Here is a 21,234-nt window from a genome sequence, read left to right as displayed (position 1 = left end):
GTCAGGCTGTTAATTGGAAGAAAGCTTCAAAAGGCCTCCTCACCAACTGGATGAGAGGGGGGTTGTGGGCAGAAAGGGTCCTTGCCTGAGCTCTGTGACCACCTCTTGGTGCTAGAGGAGCTGTGTGCTCCAGCCTGGAGCAGGGTATGGCAGTACAACAGCAGGGACCTGCCTGTGTCCCCAAATTGAGATGGGGACAGGCGAGGGGAAGGGGCTGCAGGGCCAGACCCCAATATGCTGGGCAGGGTGGTGGAGCGGGGTTTGGGGGTGAGCCCGTGTGGCCCCAGGACCCCTCTCTGCACCAGGGGCTGTGCTTTTGGTTAAAGCAAAATAATTTGTTGTCCTTACAGGTCTTTTCCCACCTGGGATCTGTGCCAGGCTGAATCCTCTTTGTGGGATGGTTGTGGGGGAAATCCACCAAATTCCTGCATAGGCCTGAAGGTATCACGAACCACCAGGCCTGAGGTGAAACTTGTCCTTCTGAGGTAAAATAGAGCCACCCAGGGGGGTCCCATCCTATCTCTTTGTGTCCCCAGGCAAGAGATGAGAGTGCTGCAGTGCCCAGGGGTCTGGGTGGCTGCAACCACCATATCAGGATTGCCCCCAAGCCCTGTGCAATATTGCAGCCCCCACCAGCCCTGGGGAGCAATTAGGTGCTGAGCCCTCTCCCTGAGGCAGGGTCTGTGGCAGGAGGGTGGCCCCGGTGGTGGTGGGGGCCCAGGGGCACGTTGTGAGCACCCAGCCTGGCAGCAGAAGGAGGTTTGTCACTGGTGACGTCGCAAAACACCATCTTTTTTTTTTTTCCCCTCCCGTTTCAAAAACAAACAAGCAACAACAAAAAAAAGGAATTTCTTAACTTGTGGTCAACTCAGAAAGGAGAAGCTCCTGCTGAGGGAGAACTGCGGACGGTGCCAGCGAGGAGAGGCGCCTGCTGCTCGAGCGGATCCCTCAGCCGTGTCCCCGCTCCCTGTGGGGACGCCATGGGCCCTGGGGACATGGGCCCTGGTCTCCTGCTGCTGCTGACCGCAGCCGTCATCTGGCACGGTAGGTCCACCAGCCGCCCAAAACCCTCTGGGTTCACCACATCTCTCTGGGGCAGCTTTGGGATGTGGTGAGGGTTTCTTGTGGGTGCTCAGTGCCTCCTTGGGTGGGGTGGGGAGATGGCCCCAGCAGGGCTGGGGAGGGGGAGATGCTGGGTTTGGATGGTGCTCAGCTCCTGCCTGCGGAGGGTGAAACCAGGCTCCTGACTGCATTTACCAAAATTTCACTGTGGAACGTGAAGGTCCTTGCTCCTGGAAGCTGGGGAGCCATGGGCTGGTTCAAGGAGCCTCAGTGAGGATGGACAGCAGGCAAGGGAGTATGTGTGCTCCATGGTTTGGAAGAGACACCAGCTTGGCCTTTATTGAGGACACTGGGGCAGCTTCCATCTAGAGCTGGCTGCTGCACCACTGAGGGCAGTTGTGGAAAAAAGAGTGTGCTGCTGGTCTGTGCAGCCCTGGAGCCCAGCTGTGTGATGGCTGAATTGGTACTACCTGCAACACTGCTGGGTACGGCAGTGTGGTATGGAAAGGTGCAAGAAGGGGAGGGAAAGTGGTGGTGGTGGTGGGGAGATGGGAAAGGGAAACTTTCCCCTGTTTGAGTCTTGGGGTGGGCTAGGAGGAAGATGAGGCTCAGCAGAAAGTGTCCTGAGGGAATCCCTCTCTTAAATAACCCTTTGTCCAAACTGGGCCAGAGATGGAAGTGCTTGGTTGACAGGTGAGAGTCAGGAACATTGGCTAAATCAGCACCTTCCTGTCAACCCCACGCCTGGCTGGAGATGTCTGGGGGTTGCTGTTCTCTGGAGGTGCTGGCACACATGTAGAGCTGGGGGTTAGACCTTATGATGGAAACAGAACTCAGGCAATCAGGAGGGGAAGGTGAATTTGAATGCGTTTTGAGGTTACAGAGATGGCCAAGAGGTGATAACCCGTCAACCTCAAGAAAGTCGTGAAGTCTATTTTGAGGTTTGCAACTAAACAGAAATCTGCCCCTATTCTGCAACCTGTACGAGTAGTCTGGTGTCTAAGCACTGATAACCTCACAGATCTTGTGTGGCTCTTTGCTTAATTTTCCTCTTGAGTTTGCTCCCCTCACCATGAGACTGGTGGGAGAGGAGGGGGTAGCCTGTGAGAAAAGCATTCAGGGCAGAAAAGGCAAGCAGCGTATCCCTCTTGAGCTGCTGCTGTGTTCATATTTTCAGCCCAGGAGCTGTGAATCTCTCTTGCTGTTGCACTCCAAGTCATGTCTTCTACATGCTGTGCAGGCTTTTACTGGGTCTGCTGTGCTGGAAGATGGACTTTGAAAGCTGCAGCGTTTTGTTACAGATCTGGTTCAGGGAGTCTGGCCCAAATTACTTGTTGATTGTTTCTTGCTTCAGACCCTTTCTCTTCAAGTCCCAGCAGCTCTAGGTTGACTCTTGAGGAGCAGTTATATTTAAACGTCTTTTAGTGAGGCTGCTTGTCTCACTTTCAGGAGTCTCCAAGGCCCTGATTTTGGAGGGAAGGATTTTAACAATTTCTTATCGTGCCCTGGTTTGAGCACAGGGCTCTGAATGTTTACATCTTGTATGATTTTAGCTGACTGGACAGAAGTGCTGGTGTGGGAGCAAACTGCTCTCCCACCAGTCACCTCACTAAAGAATTTGAAGTGTGCATGCTCAGACTGGCTTGTAGAAGCAATTTGTTATTTTTTTTAATATCATAGGAACTAGGCATATATAATGTATGTTTGTGAGATCATAATATCTGTCAGGATGTCTCCAGAGGTTCCTTGAAGCACTGGGCCATGCAGGTCACCAGCTGTGACATCCTCATCAGGCCCTGTCTGCCATGGCAGGGGGTTAGACACCCTTGTCTGAGAGTATCAGACAAGCACAGAGCGTGCCAAGGCTGTCCAAAACCATAGCCTCAAGCTGGAGCCTGACTGACTTCCTTCTCCTGCCTTGTGGATCTCAAGTGCATCTTTTGAACATCCCCAGGACTGATGTGGTGCAACCTCTGTGATCTGGGTTCTTGCTGGAGATAAGTCATGGGCTCAGATCCCAGCTGCAGATCAAACAGAGAAAGGATTCAAATCCTGAGCAGCTCATATGTGTTCTTGGCCGGCTTGAGAGAGCTTTCTGGGGATTCTTTTGCTTTTTTGTTGTGGATAAATTTCTGCCTCTGAAGTAGAACCCCAAGGCAGAGATGTGTTGAGCACCCCCCCCACACACACACACACACCCAGATACTGTATATGACTCTGGAGAAGGTGTCCTCAGAGACCAAGCACCTCACCTCCTGCCCCCATCACTGAGGGGAGAGCAAGGGGAGATGAGGCCTTGCATGAGTCCCTCCCGAGGTCCTCAGACCTCCAGGATCAAGTCAAGGCCCTAATGATGGGTGTCCGTGGCAGGGTTCCTGAGCCTCTAGGTCTTATCAGCCTCCACTTCTCCTTCCTCACCACTTCCACACCCACGGGAGACTAACGTAATGTTTCCCCTGGGATGGGAGAAGCAGGGATGGAGCCTGCAGCTGTAACTGGAGGTCATGGTTACACAACTCAACTGTGGTAAAACCTTCGGCCAGCAGTTACCGTCAGTGCTGCGGAAGCTGCCGAGGAGCAGCAGAGAGACATCCTCGGGCTTCGTGCGAGATTGCACGCTGGTCAGCAGGGAGCAAGCCTCCCCCCGCAGCCCTTCTTCCCCTTTCTGGAAAAGGCTCCACGGGTCTGACTCATCCCCCAGTGCACATGAAGGAGTGGACACTGTGGTGGCCTTCACCTGGCAGTGTCCTGCAGTTAGTGTCTGCCCCATCCATCCTTACCCTGCTTGTGTGGTGGCTGTGCCATCGGCAGGAGTTTGGGGTGATGGCCTGAAGGCTGCTGGCTTCTACACTGCACAGGGTTATGGAGAGTACCATAAGTATCTTGGGAGTTACTGGAGGCTGATGACAGCAAGGACACTGCATGACACAACTCTTATCCTCCTGCTGTGGTCACACCAAGGACCAGTTACACCATGGTCAGTCCGTGAGCTGGCTGGGATGCAGCTCAGAGTCGGATCTCGGCGGCCCCAGCCAACTGCTGCAGCCGTGGATGTGGAGTGACAGCTAAAGCAGGGAGGAGGTGAGGCAAAAGCATCCAGTGACAGAGCAAAAGCAGCAGAAACATGTCAAGCCTCCTAGAAAACAGATTAGCAAAGAGGGAGGAATGTTGTAGCTCAGATATGTGGAAAATGTGGCTTTGCAAAGGAATCTGGGATATGTTTTTCTCCGCTTTGGAAATAAATGAGCTTTTTCCTGTTTCCATAGAAAGAAGTGTCTCACTCACACAAAAAATAAAAGGGGGGGGGGGGAAGATGTCAAATATTCCATGTTCCATGCCCTCTGTTTCTTCCCGATGGGCCAGCAAGTTTGATTTGGGCCTTGTTTGGGTTTTCCCTGGGCAACTACATCACTGTCACATAATGGCAAAGCTCCCCAGGGCCTTGAGGTTGGCCCTTCCCTGCCTGGAGGAAGGCATCAGTCCGTGACTGCTTAAATAATGCTCTCCGAGTGCTGGTGGATGGGCTCTGGCATTAAAGCCCTGAGCACAGCTGGTAGGACAGGATGTGTCTGCCTTGGATGTTGAGTTTGATGCATCCCAAGACCAGAATCTGCCCTTGTTTCCACTGTCCCCACCCCAGAGGAGCCCTGCCTGCACTGCTCTCCTCTGCTAAGGAGAGTAGGCTCACAAACTGGGCAGCTCTATTTGTGCTTGCTATTATTTGAACCCTGGTGTGTGTTCCTTTAAGATGTGCTAGGATGGGTTAGTGGCCGTGAAGGAAAGCAGAAGTGGGAGAATAGCCCTGGAAGGGGGCCAGAGGGGGGGTGCAGAGCCCCCCGAGCACAGATAGCCCTTTGCAATGTGTTTCCTGTCCTCCCCGAAGGCCTGGCGTGGGGGTGGTGGTACGGCTTCTTCCCCAGCCCTGTGGCACTGATTCATTTCTCACTTCCCCCCACCCTAAATATAGGTGGTGACTCAAAGAACTCGCTGACAGGGCAAAACGGGGAAAAATATTTCCCTCTGACACTTCTGGCTGGAGTGGGAGCCTGGTTCCCCTTTGTTCAGCCAGCGGGGAAGCCATCTTCAAGGCAGAGGTGGCATCAGAAATCCAGCGGGGCTGCAATGCCAGCATCAGCACGGGCTGGTGAGCAATGTGTTACTGGAGCTGTGGGCCTGCGTGAGCCGTGCTGTGCCTCAGTTTCCCACCACCAAACATGAATAATAATGCTGACTAGCTCCACCGTGTTTTGGTGGAAACTGGGAGGAAAACACGCTGTTTGACTCTATCAATGATGTTAGGTGTCTTTCAAAATCCACTGCCCAGCAGCCAAAAAGCAGACTTCTCAAAATGCGTGCACTGAGCTCCTGCTCTGCTGCTCTCCAGGCCTGTTGCAGCTCATCACAGCACTGATGTAACAGAAACAGCACCATCCATGGGGTTTGGCCTAAACTTCAGCAAACGGTGTTCTGGGCTAGCCAAATTCACATAGCTCTAGCTCTGCCACAAAAGGAAAATGGTTGCAAAAATAGGCAAAACCCAACTGGAACGATTTTCAAGCTAGCATTCGGCCTAATCAGCTCCAGATGGGTGTTATTCCTCTCCCAGTGCTCTGAGTGTTCAGTTGTTGAGTTTTCTCCGTTTCCCGAGGTTCGTTACTTGGAGTATCAGGCTGTATTGGAGTGGTGTGATGAGGAATGATGTGAGACAAAATACCAACATGCATCCCAAGCCCAGTTTCTTGCTGATGCTGAGCTACTCCATTCTCAGCACTGTGAACTCCAGCAGAGCAAGATCAGTTTTTCATCCTCACCATCTCTTTCCTTTGCAGGCTCAGCATCCCCAGTGATCGACCCTGACCTCCCTGCTCTGGTTGTCAACACGGGTGACCCAGTCACCCTGCGCTGCTCGGGAGAGTCGCAAGTTAAATGGAAAACCCAAAAACACACGTCCAGCAGCCACACCAGCAGCACGCTCAGTATCCCGAAGGCCACCTACATGGACACAGGCACCTATGAGTGTGTTTACGTCAACAGCAGTGACAAGGGCATCGCGTCCGTGCATCTGTTTGTGCGAGGTAACCGTGCTGCCTTCCTCCCACGTATGCTGGCAGAATGCCCCCCTTTCAGGGAGCACAGCCATTGTGCAGGCCCCCCTCTATGTCTGTGTGTGTTTGGGGGAGCAGTGCAGGCTCCTAGCAGGGCAGTGGCTCACCCACAACCATATAAACCCACATCCAGTGGGGCCCATGGCTGGAGCACTGGGGTAAGGTACTGGGCATCTCTATCTCAAGCATTTCTGTTAACAGCTCGGACCTCTTCCTCCATTTACTTTGTCTTCCCTTCCTGAAAAAGCAGCGATGAAAATCTGGCAATGAAATTCTATTTGTTGTAAATATAGAGTGAGATCTGGAAAACAGAGAACTGTATTACCGGTACCATCAGTAAGGGAGAGTTGCACAAACCATGTCATTACAAGGTGAGCTGAAACCCAAGTGTTTCTCTACCCAGAATTTTTGTTCTGCTAGCTCCACAATTTGAGTTCATCTCTTCCTTTGTACAGGGATACTGTCCTGGATAGGGACAGCTGAAGGTCTAACAAAACTAATATCACAACAAAAAGTTTTATTAGGGATAAGTATACATCCCAGTCTCTTGTCTATGCACATTTGTGAGTTTCTTGCTCTGCTCTCCTCAAATGCCTTAGCTGGAATTGGGCTTGTCATGTGAGTTTTTGGAGGCTGAGTCAGGCAGGCGTTGAGCAGAGTTGCCCCAACATTGAACTCCCACTGAGCAGCAAAGCTGGAAACTCAGCTTTGCTGGAATGCGTCTCTCAGCTTCAAAGCATACTTTTCTGATCCCGTTCTCTGGCTTGCTGTGTCTCCTCCACAGATCCCGATAATGTGTGGTACACCCCGACTTTCCGGATCCCTGTGACCAGAGGTGATAATGTTAATCTCCCCTGCCTCATCACGGCCCCTGAGTACGGATCCAGAGTGACGCTGATAATGGATGATGCCTCTCCTCTCTCACCTGGAACCAACTATTCGTTCAGTACTGAGAAGGGAATAACGCTATACAATGTGCAACGCCATCAGAAGGGTTATTACCGATGCCAAACGGTGATAAATGGAAGAATAAAGAAGTCATCAAGAATAAGACTGATTGTGGAAGAAGGTAAAGGATTGGGATTGCTGCTGTCCTCAGGGGGACAGCAGTAGCTAAGTTGGTTGCAGTAGATAGTTAAGGAAAAGCTCCTAGCCAGTGGTAGAAAAGACTTTCTGAACCTGCAATCCTTAAAAGGTATTTAATGGAGGTAACATTCCTTCAGCTTTTGGCAAACTGTCTCCTTTAGGTGGGTCTCCGTGAGGTCAGCAGTATTCAGATTATTGTATTATCACAGACCAAAGTCCATGCATCTTTCTGAAGCCCTCAGGCCTTGATACTCGGGATGTAACCACGGCACAAGCATCTCCTTCCCTTCCACCCCACAGTGCTACCTGCTGTGATCTCCCCAGCCTGCACTGCCTCCCATAGACATGTGCACCAAGGGAAGGAGGTGGATTTTCTTAAAGAAATTGAAGAGGTTGGAAAGGAGATGGTGGCCAAGCCCTGGGGAAACTCCAAAGCACATGGTGTCGCTGGGCTAGCTGTTGTTGAGTCTTTCCCTGCTTGTCTTTTTGTAGCAGCGGAGAAGCCTGTATCGGTGACGATGGACCCAATAGACCATGTGCGAATTGTGGGTGAACCTTTTGAAGTCACCTGCAGAGTAATTTCTCCGTCCCACAAGTATGACATCAAATGGGTGACAGCAGCAAAGAATGTAAGTTAAAGTGTGCAACTTTGAGAGGTTATAGGACTTCTCTGGAAGACAGGAGGCATAGGGTGGTAAGGAGAGCCCAAACACAAGCCATCTTCAGCACAGCCTTGAACTGCCCAGCCAAAGTAGCTACTAAAACACACTGTAGGAATCTGCACATCCTTTCCCTCGGCTGATCTCCACTCAGCCCCACCAGGGCTTATAAAGCAGCAAACTTTCAAACCAAACAGCTTCCAAGAGAAAAGATAGGGTGAAGAAAGGGAACACACTTCAAAGTCTCTGATTGTCTGCTGTGCTGACTTTAAATAGCTAGAGGATAAGATTTGCTAGATGTCCTTCTGTGTGATGCCTTTATTAACGAGTTGAAATCAACCTATATGATATGTGTTTGGATCACACACTGTAAGGGCAACTTGGAGTCAGAAGGCTCACAATAGGTGTGACCCTAATTGCTGTGGAATATTTGCCCTGAATACTTGGGTTTAATACGCCTCTTGGTCTCCAGGCAGGTGGCTTTCAGTGGCAGGAGCTGTATAACAAAGCTCAGAACGGAGGGTGGTGGGTGTTTGTTATAAATATAATTCAGTAACAACCTCTGAGCTTCCAAGTGACTGGTTTTTCCTCTCTGCCTGACAGGTCAGGAGTACAAAAATCCCTACCTTTGTAGATGAGAACTATTTCATCAATGCCGTCCTGTCCATTCCAGCGGTGACTTTGGAAGACAGTGGGAAATACACTTGCGTAGCTAACAACTCGGCAGGATTCAAGAATGCCTCGACAATGCTTCGCGTAGTAGGTGGGTACTTCCCCAACAAACTAGGAAGGTGTGGACTGAGCCATGCCTAGCTTTGAGCATTTGCTGCTTCTCCCTCCAGCTTGTTTCTTGTTGCCAGAAACACCATTCTCACTTGTGCATGAAGGCTAATGTGAGAACTGTGCAGATGGTAGGAAAGGTGTTCCCCCTCCTTGTCCTGAGGAACAGGGGGACATTTTTTGGGGTTGATGAACAATCAGAAAGCTCTTCTCAATTTCTGTGTGTCTATAAACAAATTTAAAACAAAAAACTTGCCCCATGCAAGTTCTCTAAGATTCTCCAGCCCTCCTCAGGTAGGGTGTGATATGAGCCATCATGACAAAGGAACAACTTCCTAAAAGTACTTCTTTGAAAACATGAGACATTCATTTTGTGTTAATGCCTCCTTCCCTCCTGCCGTCTCCTAGCTGAGGCTGCTCTTTCCAACAATGGTCTATTTATGAAGCTGCTGTAAGCTTGTCTCAAGTCTCTGTGGATATGCCTGCTGATGGTCATGATCTCATCCATCCTGCAGAGAGAGGTTATATACTCCTGACCCCAGTGCAAGCCACCAGCCAAGAAGTTGCTTTGGGAGAAGATTTGAAACTCCAGGTCCAGATTGAGGCTTATCCAAAACTTGTCAGCTGGCACTGGGAGCACAAAAGCCCCTTCAAGAACTCAGAGAGTACCAAATTTGTGGGCGAAATGATCTCTGGAAACAACTGGTATGTGCTCTCTCTCTCTTCTACACTGGCCACAGCATGTTTCCAACAACGCTTTCCGTGTGAGACAGGCAGACCCCTTGCTACTGGCTAAGAGAAGACTGGGTTTAAAGAGGGGAACTGTTTTGCCTTTCTGTGTTCTCTTTCCAGCATTGTTAGCAAACCACAGTGAGAAGGTCTGATCAGGTCAAGGAGGACACCACCTCTGTCTAACTTAACAGCTTTCTCTTTAGAAAACTTTGTGGAAGTCACTATTGCATTTGCGGTCTTGTTCAAGTTCGCACTCTCCCCACAAGAAGAAATTGCAGGGGTGGGTACGCAGAACAAAAAACGGAGTTCCCTTGCTGCTCCTCAGACCTGTCCCATGTGCTGTGCTCCAGAGGGTGTATATAACAAGAAGTACTATGTGCCCCATGTCAAGAGAAGCCAGATACATCCGTATGAGGATATGACCTAATGGGGGGACGTAGCTGTGCTCTTCCAAAGCCTACAGCCAGCTGAGGCCAGAAGAAGTATAAAGGAAAGAGAATTATCCAGTTTAGTGGGGAGTTTTGGCAATTTCCCTTTCATTTCTTTAGAAACCTAAAATAATCCTCTAGAGGAACTGTCACTCTGCAAGCATAATGGCTTTAAGGTGAACGCTTATTTGCACTGGGGTCTGAGAGATGTGCTGGGGAGAAAGGAGGAGGCACGTGGGACCATAACCTGATGGGCTAAGAAAGTGAATAACTCATCCTCTCAAAGACAGGAGGACCAGTGTCTTCTGGCCTTTCCAAGGCAAAGATGTAGATGTTAAACTCTCCTTTCTGAGTATTCACCCACCCATAGCCTTTAAGCATACTGCACTTTGTGACGGCAAAAGGCCTTTCCTCTGAGGAAGAGCTTTTCAGCAGTGCTGTAGGATCAGACACTGTCTGCTTCCCATGGAGAAGCAAGAAAGCAGATTCCCCTCATGGGCTGGGGAAGTGTTGGGAAGCGTTCACCCACTCCATGGCGCAGCAAACAGCTGCAACTCACTGAGCAAAAACTGTCCGAGTGCCTGAGTTTCCTCAGCATCGCTTTCTTCATGGTGTTTGTTCTCTCTGTGGGAGCAGGTATAACAACACGCTCTTCCTGAGCCGCCTGCAGGAAGGAGAGAGAGGTCTCTATACATTTTATGCCATCAACAATGAGACCGAAGCATCAATTAACTTCAGTATCTCTGTGAAATGTGAGTATTTGGCATTGCCCCTTCCTAAAACCTGCTCGCCTTGAGCAGGGGTCAGGTTCCTGGGCACCTCCAGCCCAGTGCCCACAGGAGACAATTTCTAAACCTGGGACCCAGCCCAAACCTGGGCAAAGCACGGGGATTCCTCATGTTTTCTGGTTCCACAGGGAATGCATTCTTCCTCTGCTCATAGCACTTGCTGTTTCTCTGCCTTCCCCCACAGCTCCCCCGAGGGTCTGCAACGTCTGGGTGCCAGCCAATGACTCCGGCAACCTTCACTGCACCGCTGCTGGCTACCCTGCCCCACGCATCGAGTGGTACCAGTGCCCCACTTACTCCGACAGGTAAGAAATACTCAAGATATTGGGCACCACGAGATGCTGAGGTGTGCGCTTGCCCTGGAATTTGCTGAGCAGCACCACAGGGGCTTGTTTGCAAGCAGTTTGGCCCGTTCAGTAACAGTAATGTTACTGGATGTTCAGGGAGAGGTCTTCAGCTGGGATGAGAGTGACATGCCTCACAGAGCTGCAGCCCTACTGCCCAGTGTCTCCTCCCTAGCCTGATACAGGCACCAAGTCACTCCGAGCCACTGCACTGCAGAGAAACTCTCCTTTTCTCCTGCTTGGTGTCTCTGCAGATACAACGAGGACTATAAGCTGCTTCTGAACGACTCCAGTCCCCAGGTGATGAGCATGCTGTCCTTCCAAGAGGTGGAGGTGGTGAGCGTCCTCCCGTTCCAGGACCTGGGTGCCAATTTCACCTTCTGCTGTGTGGCCGTTAACAGGGAGGGGAACACCTCTGACATGCTTCACTCGATCTCCAGTAAGATCCCAACTTGCAGCATAGTGGAGTGGGGGACAATTTGGCTTTTGGGGACCTGTCTATATGTGTTTCCTTACTGTCTTGTTAGAGAGGTGTGGAATAGATTCCCCAGGCCCTCTGTCCTCACAGGAGGTGGGAGGCTTTGGCATTTGCTACTCCTACACGCCTTGTGGGAATTGCTGGCTGGGCAGAGCCTGGTGCCAAAGGCTGAGCCGTGCCATGAGAGCTTTCTAACTGCAGCAGCACAGCCTGCTGTTGCTCAGCCTGCTGGTGTCCAGGAGTCACATTTTTTGGTGGGTCTGTTCTTGCTGCAGAGATTTTGGTCCAGATGCAGCCAGACCAGCGCCTCTTCTGCTCCTGGTGCTGTTTGTGTAGAAAGAGGGATGCAGCAGGGGGGACTGGTGCACCCTTGGGTTTTGTATCAAGAACTCCTCTTGGTTTCCAGCAGCAATTTTGGGTGTCTCTGAGGCTAGCGCTGCATTGCATTGCCTGTATGGGAAGCTTAAGTGAACAGCTGGGTAAAATGTTCCCAGAGATGGGGCATTAGGGACTGAAACAGGAGTGTTTATTTATCCCCCTTTTTTTTTAATCCTCCAGAACATGTCATGGCCCCTCCAAACAAGCTCTTCAGTCCCATTCTCTCCACCTGTGTCGGCACATCGGTCCTGCTGCTCGTGCTACTCCTCTTCCTCCTCTACAAGTACAACCAGGTCAGACTCCCTTTTACACGGTAAGGGCTGCGGGGCCAGCCCAGCCTGAGCCCACGCTGCCTCGGCTGGCAGCCACAGTCTAGAAGCATTCAGCTCGGTGGTACCAGGCAAGGCAAGCCAAGCTACCTGCCTCATCCCCACTGCCTCTCACCCCACTATGAGTTTCCTGCTGCCGGGCAAGGCTCATGCCCCAAAACTGGTGCATTAATGCCTCTCCCACCCTGGTCCCTCAGTCTCATAGCCCAGAAATCAGTGCAGACATTGCCTGGTGCCAGACAAAGGTGCTCACTCTGTGCTCTTGGTTGCAACTGGTTTTGCTCTAGTCACCATGAATATACAGATTTAATTATCTAGGAAAAAAAAAAGTGTTTTGCAACTTGCATCTCAGTTTTTCTCCTCCCTGCTTTATATAAAGCTGTCTTTATGGGGATACAGGCTGATGTTAGAAGGCGTTTGTCTCCAGGAAGACTTGGTCACTATTTTTATATAAGAACTTAATCTGTTTTCTCCACAAGACTCATCTTTAGCATTGGTTTCCTTCTCTGTTGTCTCTATAAATTCCACCAATCAATAGCCACTTCTACTTCATCAGTGGGTGAAAATCTCCTCTTTTTTGGTTCTCTGGCACTCTCCCTTTGACAGATCATTCAGGCTGCAAATTTTGCAGCAGAGTTCTGGTGCTGGTTGTCGAAAGACCCAGCAGAGCCCACTACCAAACAAGCACCTGCAGTTTCACAGGCCAGTAGTCCGGGAAGAAAGAGGGATGGATGGATGTGTAAGCACAGCTCTGAAGAAACAGCTTTTAGGAAGGCCTTGCAAGCCCAAGAAAAGCAGAATATGTTTATAAATCTTGTATTTTGTATGGTCTTCTCAAGCCAGAACTGACTGTTGCAATGCTAGGGGAATTATAGAGCAGAAAGCAATGATGCTTCCCCTCCAAGAGCAGGCAACAGTGCATATGCCTAGTGCATGTGGTGTTTTTTATGAGGGACCCCCGTGAGAAGCTGTGCTGCTTGCAGCCTCCCATCAGAAACTCTGCTTCTTGCAGCCTCCCATGTTCAGCTCTTAGGCAAAGAAGCAAGCGTGGGAGAGAAAACAGAACCAGCTGCTTTGCATCAAAACTGCAGGAGATCTGTTTGCCTCAGATTTTGTCCCTCATGCCTGTGCAAACCCAGCTTTGAGCATCTACCCGTGGTTGCATCCTCCTCTGCAGCTATCCAGGGGAAGTGGTGAGGAGAAGCGTGTCCGCACACACCTCCCAGTAGCTAGGACATTACATGATTCATCACAGCCATGGTCACTCCACCCACACTTCCCCATGCCTGAGACCACTGTTGCCCCTCTGGGCTGCAGGCATGCCTCCTTGTGAGAGCAAAAGCCAAGCGCAGTGCTCCCGTGCCAAGCTCTTTCGCTGCCTTCCTCTGTATTTGTGCCTCCAGCCCGGGTCCCCAGGCCTCGCAGCGTGAATGACAACACCCAGCACAAGCTGGCAGCTGCTTCTGCCCACAGGCTCTGGCGCTGCTTCTCTCTGCCCTCGCCTGGTTACTTCTGCCGTGAGATTCATGGAAAAGAGAAGAAATTCTTACTTCTATTTCTCCATTTTTTCCCCTGCGAGGGAAGCAGGGCTGGGCCAGCTCCGCTCTTCTGTGGTGCTCAGCAGCCCGGGGTGCTGAGGAAGGAGACGCAGCGGGGACATCTCCCCCTGGGCACTGCTCAGCCACCAGTCTGTGGGCACGCTGGCTTTCCCAGCTCTGTCCCAAGCGAGGGCAACAGGCTGCTTTAAGTGAAAAATGCGAGAGGGCCTTCCTCATACATGGGTGAGGGCTGGGGGGACTTTGTAGGAGCCAAGGGACCAGGCTGTCTAAACTGAACATCGCTTGCTCAGCCCAGATTCAAAGCAAGAAATATCTGATGGAGTTAAACCTAAGGCTTCTCTCTGCCTGGGGTGAGAGCTACAGCTCCTGCAGGGACTGGGGAATGCTCAGGACTCGAGTAACTGGAATCTCTTTTTTACAGAAACCTAAATACCAGGTGCGGTGGAAGATCATTGAGGCCTGTGAAGGGAATAACTACATCTTTATTGATCCCACTCAGCTGCCATACAATGAGAAATGGGAGTTTCCCAGGAATAACCTCCAGTTTGGTAAGAAACTTTCCCTGCTGGCATGAAGCAACCCACAGAGCTTAAATACTCCAAAGGACAAAGCTAAAGCAATCAAGCAGCATCCAGAGCTGCAGCCAGACATTACAGCAACATCATCAGCCCGGCCTTGTTGCTCTCTTCCACGCAGAGTGGCAAATGCTAGGGTACCACCTCTCTTCAGCCCTCTATAACTCTGAAAAATGTTGAGAGGATCACGTCCATCCTCGTACATCTGGGGTCATCCCTTAACATGCACAGTTCATGAGCCCATGTTTGCACTTGGCCTCTTTCATACCGTCCCTGCTCGCAGGAGAGTTCCCCTTAGACGTTCACCACCTTCTGACTAAGGATTACTCACCCTGTCTGGGCCCTGCAGGAACCCCCCAACCTGTCAGACCTCCTTCCCAAAACTGAGTGCAGGACAAGTGCTCAATTTATTTTTAGAAAGCATCTTATAAGCACATTCATTCCCTCTGCAGGGAAAACTCTTGGAGCTGGAGCCTTTGGAAAAGTGGTAGAGGCCACCGCTTTTGGGCTGGGCAAAGAAGATTCGGTTCTCAAAGTGGCTGTGAAGATGCTAAAATGTAAGTAAGTCTGGGCCAACTTGCAAAGGCTGAAATCCCCCAAGTTTTATTGGGCAGGATTTAGTGTGTGTTCATGAGTTGGTGCTCCCAGACTGCAAAACCTGGTTTTCCAGATGTTTGTGTGTAAGTACTGGGTGCTGGAGTCACACTGCTGCCATTATTTGTAGACACGTGGCCAGAGGTTTGGGCAGTGGAAAAACTTCCTCTCTGCATGTCTCCTTTTGTTCCATCTCTCTGTTGATACCTCTTTTTCTTTTGTGTCCCCGTCATCTCTTCCTTGTCCCTCGCTCCCTCACCCAGCCCTTCTCCTTATCTTGCAGCATCGGCAGACACAGATGAGCAGGAGGCGCTCATGTCTGAGCTGAAGATCATGAGTCACTTGGGGCACCACGAGAACATCGTTAACCTGCTGGGAGCGTGTACCTATGGAGGTAGGATCCCACAGACCTGCACCCCAACAAAACCCTCTTGTGGCCTGCTCCTCAGATGCAGCTGATGATCCTGGTGGTGTTTTCTGATCCTATAACTTTGCAAGGGTCTGTGGGCTGGCCATTTCCAGACACGTTTATGTGCTGCATGGGTTCTGCTGCCCCTTCAGCTTCTTCCAGCTACCTCCAGGGATTGGTTTCCAAGGGAAGACAGTCTTCAGGACAGTCACTTCTTAACAAACCCCTTCTGCCTCTCTCCCAGGCCCAATTCTTGTCATCACCGAGTACTGTCGCTACGGAGACCTGCTGAATTTCCTGCGGAGGAAGGCTGAATCCATAATTATCCAGGACTCATCCCTGGACACCTCTCTGGACAGCACTGCTGATTACAAAAACATTGACCTGGAGAAGAAATACATCCGCAGGTAAGAGCAGAGCTCTGGTGGCCTCAGGGCTGAGCAAGACGGGGCCTGGGTGTCTGCTGGGAAAAGTGTGCAGGAGGCTGTGCTGGGGAGAGGTCAAGGCCAAAGCTCTGGGAACTTGCAGAAGATCGGGATGCCAAAGTCACTGGGGATGCATGCATTTGGTTCTGGTTCCAAGTTTTTCAGTCTTTTAAAACAGTTATTGAATACGCCAGAATAAATCCAGGTTTCCTTGCAGTCTGCAGTCCCGCAGTCTGCAAACAGAACTTGTTGGCTTCCTGCACTGCTGGGCACCTGGATTTTATAGGGCAGGAGGCTGAGCACCCCTCAGCACTCCGTGGCAGTCCCTTTGCAACAGGGGATCAGTACCTGGAGCCCCACACCACAGGGCACCCAGGTCCCCTTTCTGAACCAGTCTCAGCGCTGACTTTCCCTCTGCCCCGAAGCCTCTCGCTGAGCCACTTCCTGCAGGCAGGGATGTGGTTTCTGCACCCAGTGGATGCGGAGAAGGGCAGAAGGCACTGCTGGGAGGCTGCTAACAGCCTGCCTCTGTCTCTGTTGCTCTCTGACTCAGTGACAGTGGCTTTGCGAGCCAGGGTTTGGAAACCTATGTTGAAATGAGGCCCGTATCATCATCATCATCGTCAGCGTCATCAGATTCTGCGCAAGGCCGGGGTGAGTTAAAGGCCCATTTCTCTATTTGCATGATTTCGTCAGTCTGGCCATTTGGTCTGGCTTAGCTCTTAGGAAACTGGGATACAGCAGAGCCTGCGTTATTGACCATGTTTTTAGCGACTCGAAAGCTGCTGTTTGAATTTCAGGGAAAAGCTCAGAGGAGGAAGTTGAAACCAGAGAGGACCTCCGGCCCCTCAATCTCGCCGACCTGCTCCAGTTCTCCAGCCAAGTGGCCCAGGGCATGGCCTTCCTCGCATCAAAGAACGTGAGTACTAACAGGGCAGCCATGCCCCCGGGGGAAACACCAGTGCAGCCAGCAGGGGCCTGCTGTCTTGTCCACACAGGGCTCACAAGATTTTTAGATGGGGCAGCCAAACCCAAGCAAGCTGCTGAAAATTGGCCTTTCTCCTCCACCTGCTGGGTGCAGACACGCTGGGCTGTGGTGACTGGTGTTTCCTTCGGGGCCTGTGCCTCCCATGGGTTTTGGGCAGGGCAGCTGTCCAGGGGGAAGCCAGGGCTGTAGGAGTTGGTCCCAATATTCCCCCCCAGCTTTTACATGAGGTCGGGAACCTTGATGCAGAGCTCTCTCGCACTGGCAGCTTTCCACTGCGACAGGGAACTGAAAGTGGCCGTTGAGCTATCTGCCAGAGCTGGCTCAGTTAGAGTATCAGAGAACAACTGTGTGATGGTTTCAGATGGGGACGCCCTGTGAACAGCCTCTGCTTCTGGGTCTGCCCCCACAGGGAAAATGAAGGCCCATGACTTACAGGGCATGAAAGGCCAAAATGTTTTAGCACTGCAACTGAAGTGGTGGAAAGGAAAGAGCCCCTACTCCTTGTCCAGGACACAGGGCCTCTTCCACGTGCCTTACACTCAATACACGTTGCCCTTGCTTTTGTAAGAGCTGTTTTGGTGGCAGCCCCACGCTGCAGGAAAAGGAGCTGGTAGTGCCAAGGGACAGGAGCTGGGTCTCAGCTGTGCTCTCCTCCCCAGTGCATCCACCGTGACTTGGCAGCCAGGAACGTGCTCGTATCAGACGGACGAGTAGCCAAGATTTGTGACTTCGGCCTGGCCCGTGACATCATGAATGACTCAAACTACGTTGTCAAAGGCAATGTAAGTAATTGAAATGGGGACAGGAGGAGGTACAAGGGTGGCTGCAACTGGAGCGGGAAGGACAGGCTACGGCACAAGCTGCCAGCTTGCCCCAGTCTGCAGGACTCTGCTTTTCCAGGCCCGGCTGCCCGTGAAGTGGATGGCCCCAGAGAGCATCTTTGACTGCATTTACACAGTGCAGAGCGATGTGTGGTCATACGGCATCCTTCTCTGGGAGATCTTCTCACTTGGTAAGGAACAGGGAAGCTTGCAAGCCTCCCTCATTTTCCATAGCTTACCACTAACTTAATGTCTCTGCAGAGAAGTTTTCCAGAAAGAAGGAAAGTTGGCAAAAATCTAGGATATATCAAAGCTATAAAACACTGCGTTCAGTTTCCAGAGGGATGATTTGCTCTAACTCAGAACTCCCTGAGAAGGAGCAGCACTGGCTCAGTCAATTCTGCAGGCCACATCTTACCACCCCCATGGCTAGGGTGTCGGAGCCTCTGAGCTGAGCACCACCTCTGTTACTGTCACAGGTAAAAGTCCGTATCCTGGCATGGTGGTGAACAGCAAGTTCTACAGCATGGTGAAGCAGGGATACCAGATGGCGAGGCCTGACTTCGCTCCCTTGGAAATGTGAGTAGTAGATGCATGCAACATCTGAAAGGGTGAAAGGGGGACTAGAGGTGCTTTATGGGGAGCTCTGTGACAGCACAGGGACCTTGGTCCCAGAGCTGCTGCTCCTCCCAGACAAGCCCTGGGTTTGACGTGTCTGTCCGTGAGGTTCCTCCCTGCTCATGTAGAAAAAGACCCGGGGCAGTTGGTCATGATGCTCAGCCCGATATCCCCCATTTCTGGACAGGAAGGTGGCAGAGCTCACATAATCTCTACCTATCTGAATTTGGCAGCTTTTTTCTTTTTTCAGTCAGTTGCTTTTGACTCTAGCCTGTAAGAAGACAAGCCTGAGTAGTTTACAGGAAGGGAAGCAAGTTTACGCTAAAGGAAAAATACTGAGGCATAAAACCTCTTGCAGATAGATGAGGAGACTGGAAAAGTTTGCTCTCTGCTCCAGTGCTCTCCATCCCCTGGAGCACTTCCCATGTACCAACCACGGGTTTTACAGACAGGAAAACAGAACAAAGATAAGGGGCTGCTCAGTATTGTGTGCCTGAAATACAAAGCAAATCACCCTGCTGTGCTGCAGTGAATAGCCTGGGGGTGCAGACTCTTCAGCAGCATTGCAACAGTTCTGTTCCTCTTGGGCTGTGCAGGTACACCATCATGCAAGCGTGCTGGAGCCTGGAGCCCACACAAAGACCTACCTTTGACCAAATCTGCTGCTTTATTCAGAAAGAACTGGAAATGCACAAGGAACAGGTGAGAGCCTTTGGGGAGGGACTTTCTGCCTGCAGCAACATAGCTTCTGCACAGATTTCTGTGGTGACATTCCCTACCTTTTTATCTGATGGGAGTAGCTTAGTAACAGTGAAAAGAGAGGCATCCAGATTTCCCCAGGGACTGAAACGCATTTTTCTTTTTTGCTTTCAAGGACCAAACAAACCTCCCATCCACTGCTGAGGAAGACAGCGGCTGCGACACCTCTGGCTGCTGCGAGGAGTCCTGTGAACAAGAGCAGAGTGGCCAGCCCCTCCTTAAGAGTAACAACTACCAGTTCTGTTAGCTGGTACCACTGCCCAGGGTGGATCCCTGCTCTCCCCGTTCTGCAGAGCGCATGATTCCGCACAGGTGCCTTCTGCTTTGGCTCTCCCCTCTGTGCTTTCTGAAGTATGAGTGTTACTGACTCCCTCGCTGAAAGAACGGTGCTGGGGTGATTCAAACCTAAGACTTACCATGGGGTCTCGAAAGTCCCGTCTGCAGCATGCCTATCCTAATAACTCTACAAGGTACAGAGGTCCCTGTCACCTGCCCCACCACCACCCCTGAAGGGGATTAGGGGGTGTTCTTGTTTTTTAAATACCAGTTGCAGCCTACAAAGACATTTCCAAAAGCCGCTCGCATGACTGTACCTTGTGTCTTATGAGGACATCTTGAAGTAAATCCTGCGGTGGGAACTGCCTCACGCCAGAGGCAGCCCTCTTTCAGGGTGGTCCTGCTCTCTTCCCCTTGTCTGACCCTGGATGTTGCAGAGCGTTTAGATAAAGGTAAAGCCTCTACTAAGCATTATGTATTAACCTCTTGCTTTCCTCATACAATCTACCTCTCTGCAGCTCCTGCAGAGATTATTTGGGTGAAGTGCAACAAGGAGATGAGCCCAGGGCTCTGTGAACTTTACCTGCCCCAGTCACAGGAGAGAGGGGCAGTTGTTTCTCAGGCAAAATACAGGAGCAACATGTGCTCTTCCACAGGAGCACTGAACACAATCCCAATCCAGGAAAGAATGGCAGCTTAAACAGATCTGGAAACAATCATCATATTCTACGAAACCTTTGAATTATTAAATATGTAGCAATTCACTGCCTTTGTCATGATTACAGATGTGCTCTTATATATTTTCTTGAGTGTATTTTAATAGTAAAGCTGAGGTATATTTTTTTTCATAAGCTAGGGCCTAATGCCCTTAAACTTGTTTCTCATCTCACCCTTGTTTGGGGTTACTAATGCCACAGCCACCTGGTCCTGTGTAGCTATCAGAAGTAGCTAATGAACCTTCTTAGCTTCACCTGACTCAGCTGGTGAAGGATCAGCATTACAAATACAAGCACTGACACAGCTCAGGAAAATGACAGCAAGACAAAACTACTGTACAGTACGTGGCCCCCATCAGATCATGGGCGGATCACGAGGTGTGGGCCACTTCTGATTATATTAAACCTGTTTTCATGCTAACACCAAGTGATTCATTCCTCTTTACTAAATAAAATACTAATGTATTTCTACCTGTCAGCATTATAAAGAATAAAATATGTTTAACAGAACAAGTTTTCCTGGGGCTTTAAGGACTGTTCTCAGAGGTAAATGGATCAGAGCAAGTGTGACACATTGGCCCATCCTCTCATACCCTACAGCTCTGCGCCAATTCATCACACTTCTCATTACCAGGTCTCAAAACCACTTAATCTTATGTAATGCCAGAAACAAAAGCATTAAAAGCAAGGTTTTAAAGCACTTTGCTCTGAATGGCCTTTCTGTAATTCAGAAAAATGACGTAGTCACATGGAGTGGGGGAGCAATTCCAATCATGATGATGGGATAACTGACAACACTCACTGTAGTTGAGACATGGGAAAGGCAGCTCAGTGCCCAGGGCAGAGGCAGAAGTCTGGCAGAGACTCGACCTTACTGCAGGAGAACCACCTGTAGCACTGGCTCAGAGGCAGCAGGAGCTCCAGCTCAGGCCCTCAAACACACCCTGAAGTTCCTGTCACCTGCCTCAGAATCTCTCCTCCAAAAGTCACCAGGAGCTGCCCTGTGCAGGAACTGCAGAATGAGAGAAGGTAGCTTTGGGGAGCTGAGACCAGCTCATGCCCACAGGTCTGCCAGTGCTCCCCTACCCTTATTAATTCAATCTGCACTCTGCTGAACCTGGAGATAAAAAAATGAATTCAGATCACTTTTCAAAACAACTCTGTGTGCTGAGATTCATTCCAAGCTACCTAGACCATAGAAACCTTGACAATACTGAGAAGTCCCTTTAAAAGAAATATACCCACAGAAAACCCCAGGAGTTACACAAGGAACATTCAAGCTTCAACTCACATTCAGAGTCAAAAGGGGGGATATGACACCTATG

The 21,234-nt window shown here is 50.6% G+C and overlaps 1 protein-coding gene across 1 annotated transcript; it reads left to right on the top strand.

Annotated features, from left to right (window-relative positions):
* The first annotated feature begins 44 nt into the window (after nt 1-44).
* CSF1R (colony stimulating factor 1 receptor) lies at nt 45-20,609 on the top strand. The gene is made up of 23 exons (XM_068698484.1): nt 45-144; nt 351-485; nt 830-1,044; nt 5,892-6,137; nt 6,952-7,236; nt 7,746-7,882; nt 8,516-8,675; nt 9,208-9,397; nt 10,489-10,604; nt 10,825-10,945; nt 11,239-11,423; nt 12,021-12,133; nt 14,150-14,276; nt 14,756-14,860; nt 15,181-15,291; nt 15,551-15,713; nt 16,285-16,385; nt 16,532-16,650; nt 17,379-17,501; nt 17,620-17,731; nt 18,020-18,119; nt 18,755-18,860; nt 19,033-20,609. The coding sequence occupies exons 3-23, from the start codon at nt 981-983 to the stop codon at nt 19,162-19,164; spliced, it is 2,916 nt and encodes a 971-aa protein (XP_068554585.1). The 5' UTR covers nt 45-144; nt 351-485; nt 830-980; the 3' UTR covers nt 19,165-20,609.
* Nucleotides 20,610-21,234: the final 625 nt, after the last annotated feature.

The sequence above is a fragment of the Anas acuta genome, chromosome 14 (genome assembly GCF_963932015.1).
Source record: "Anas acuta chromosome 14, bAnaAcu1.1, whole genome shotgun sequence".
Taxonomy (NCBI): Eukaryota; Metazoa; Chordata; class Aves; order Anseriformes; family Anatidae; genus Anas; species Anas acuta.
The sequence above is the reverse complement of the archived record's forward strand: the minus strand, read 5'-3'. Positions and strand labels throughout refer to the sequence as shown.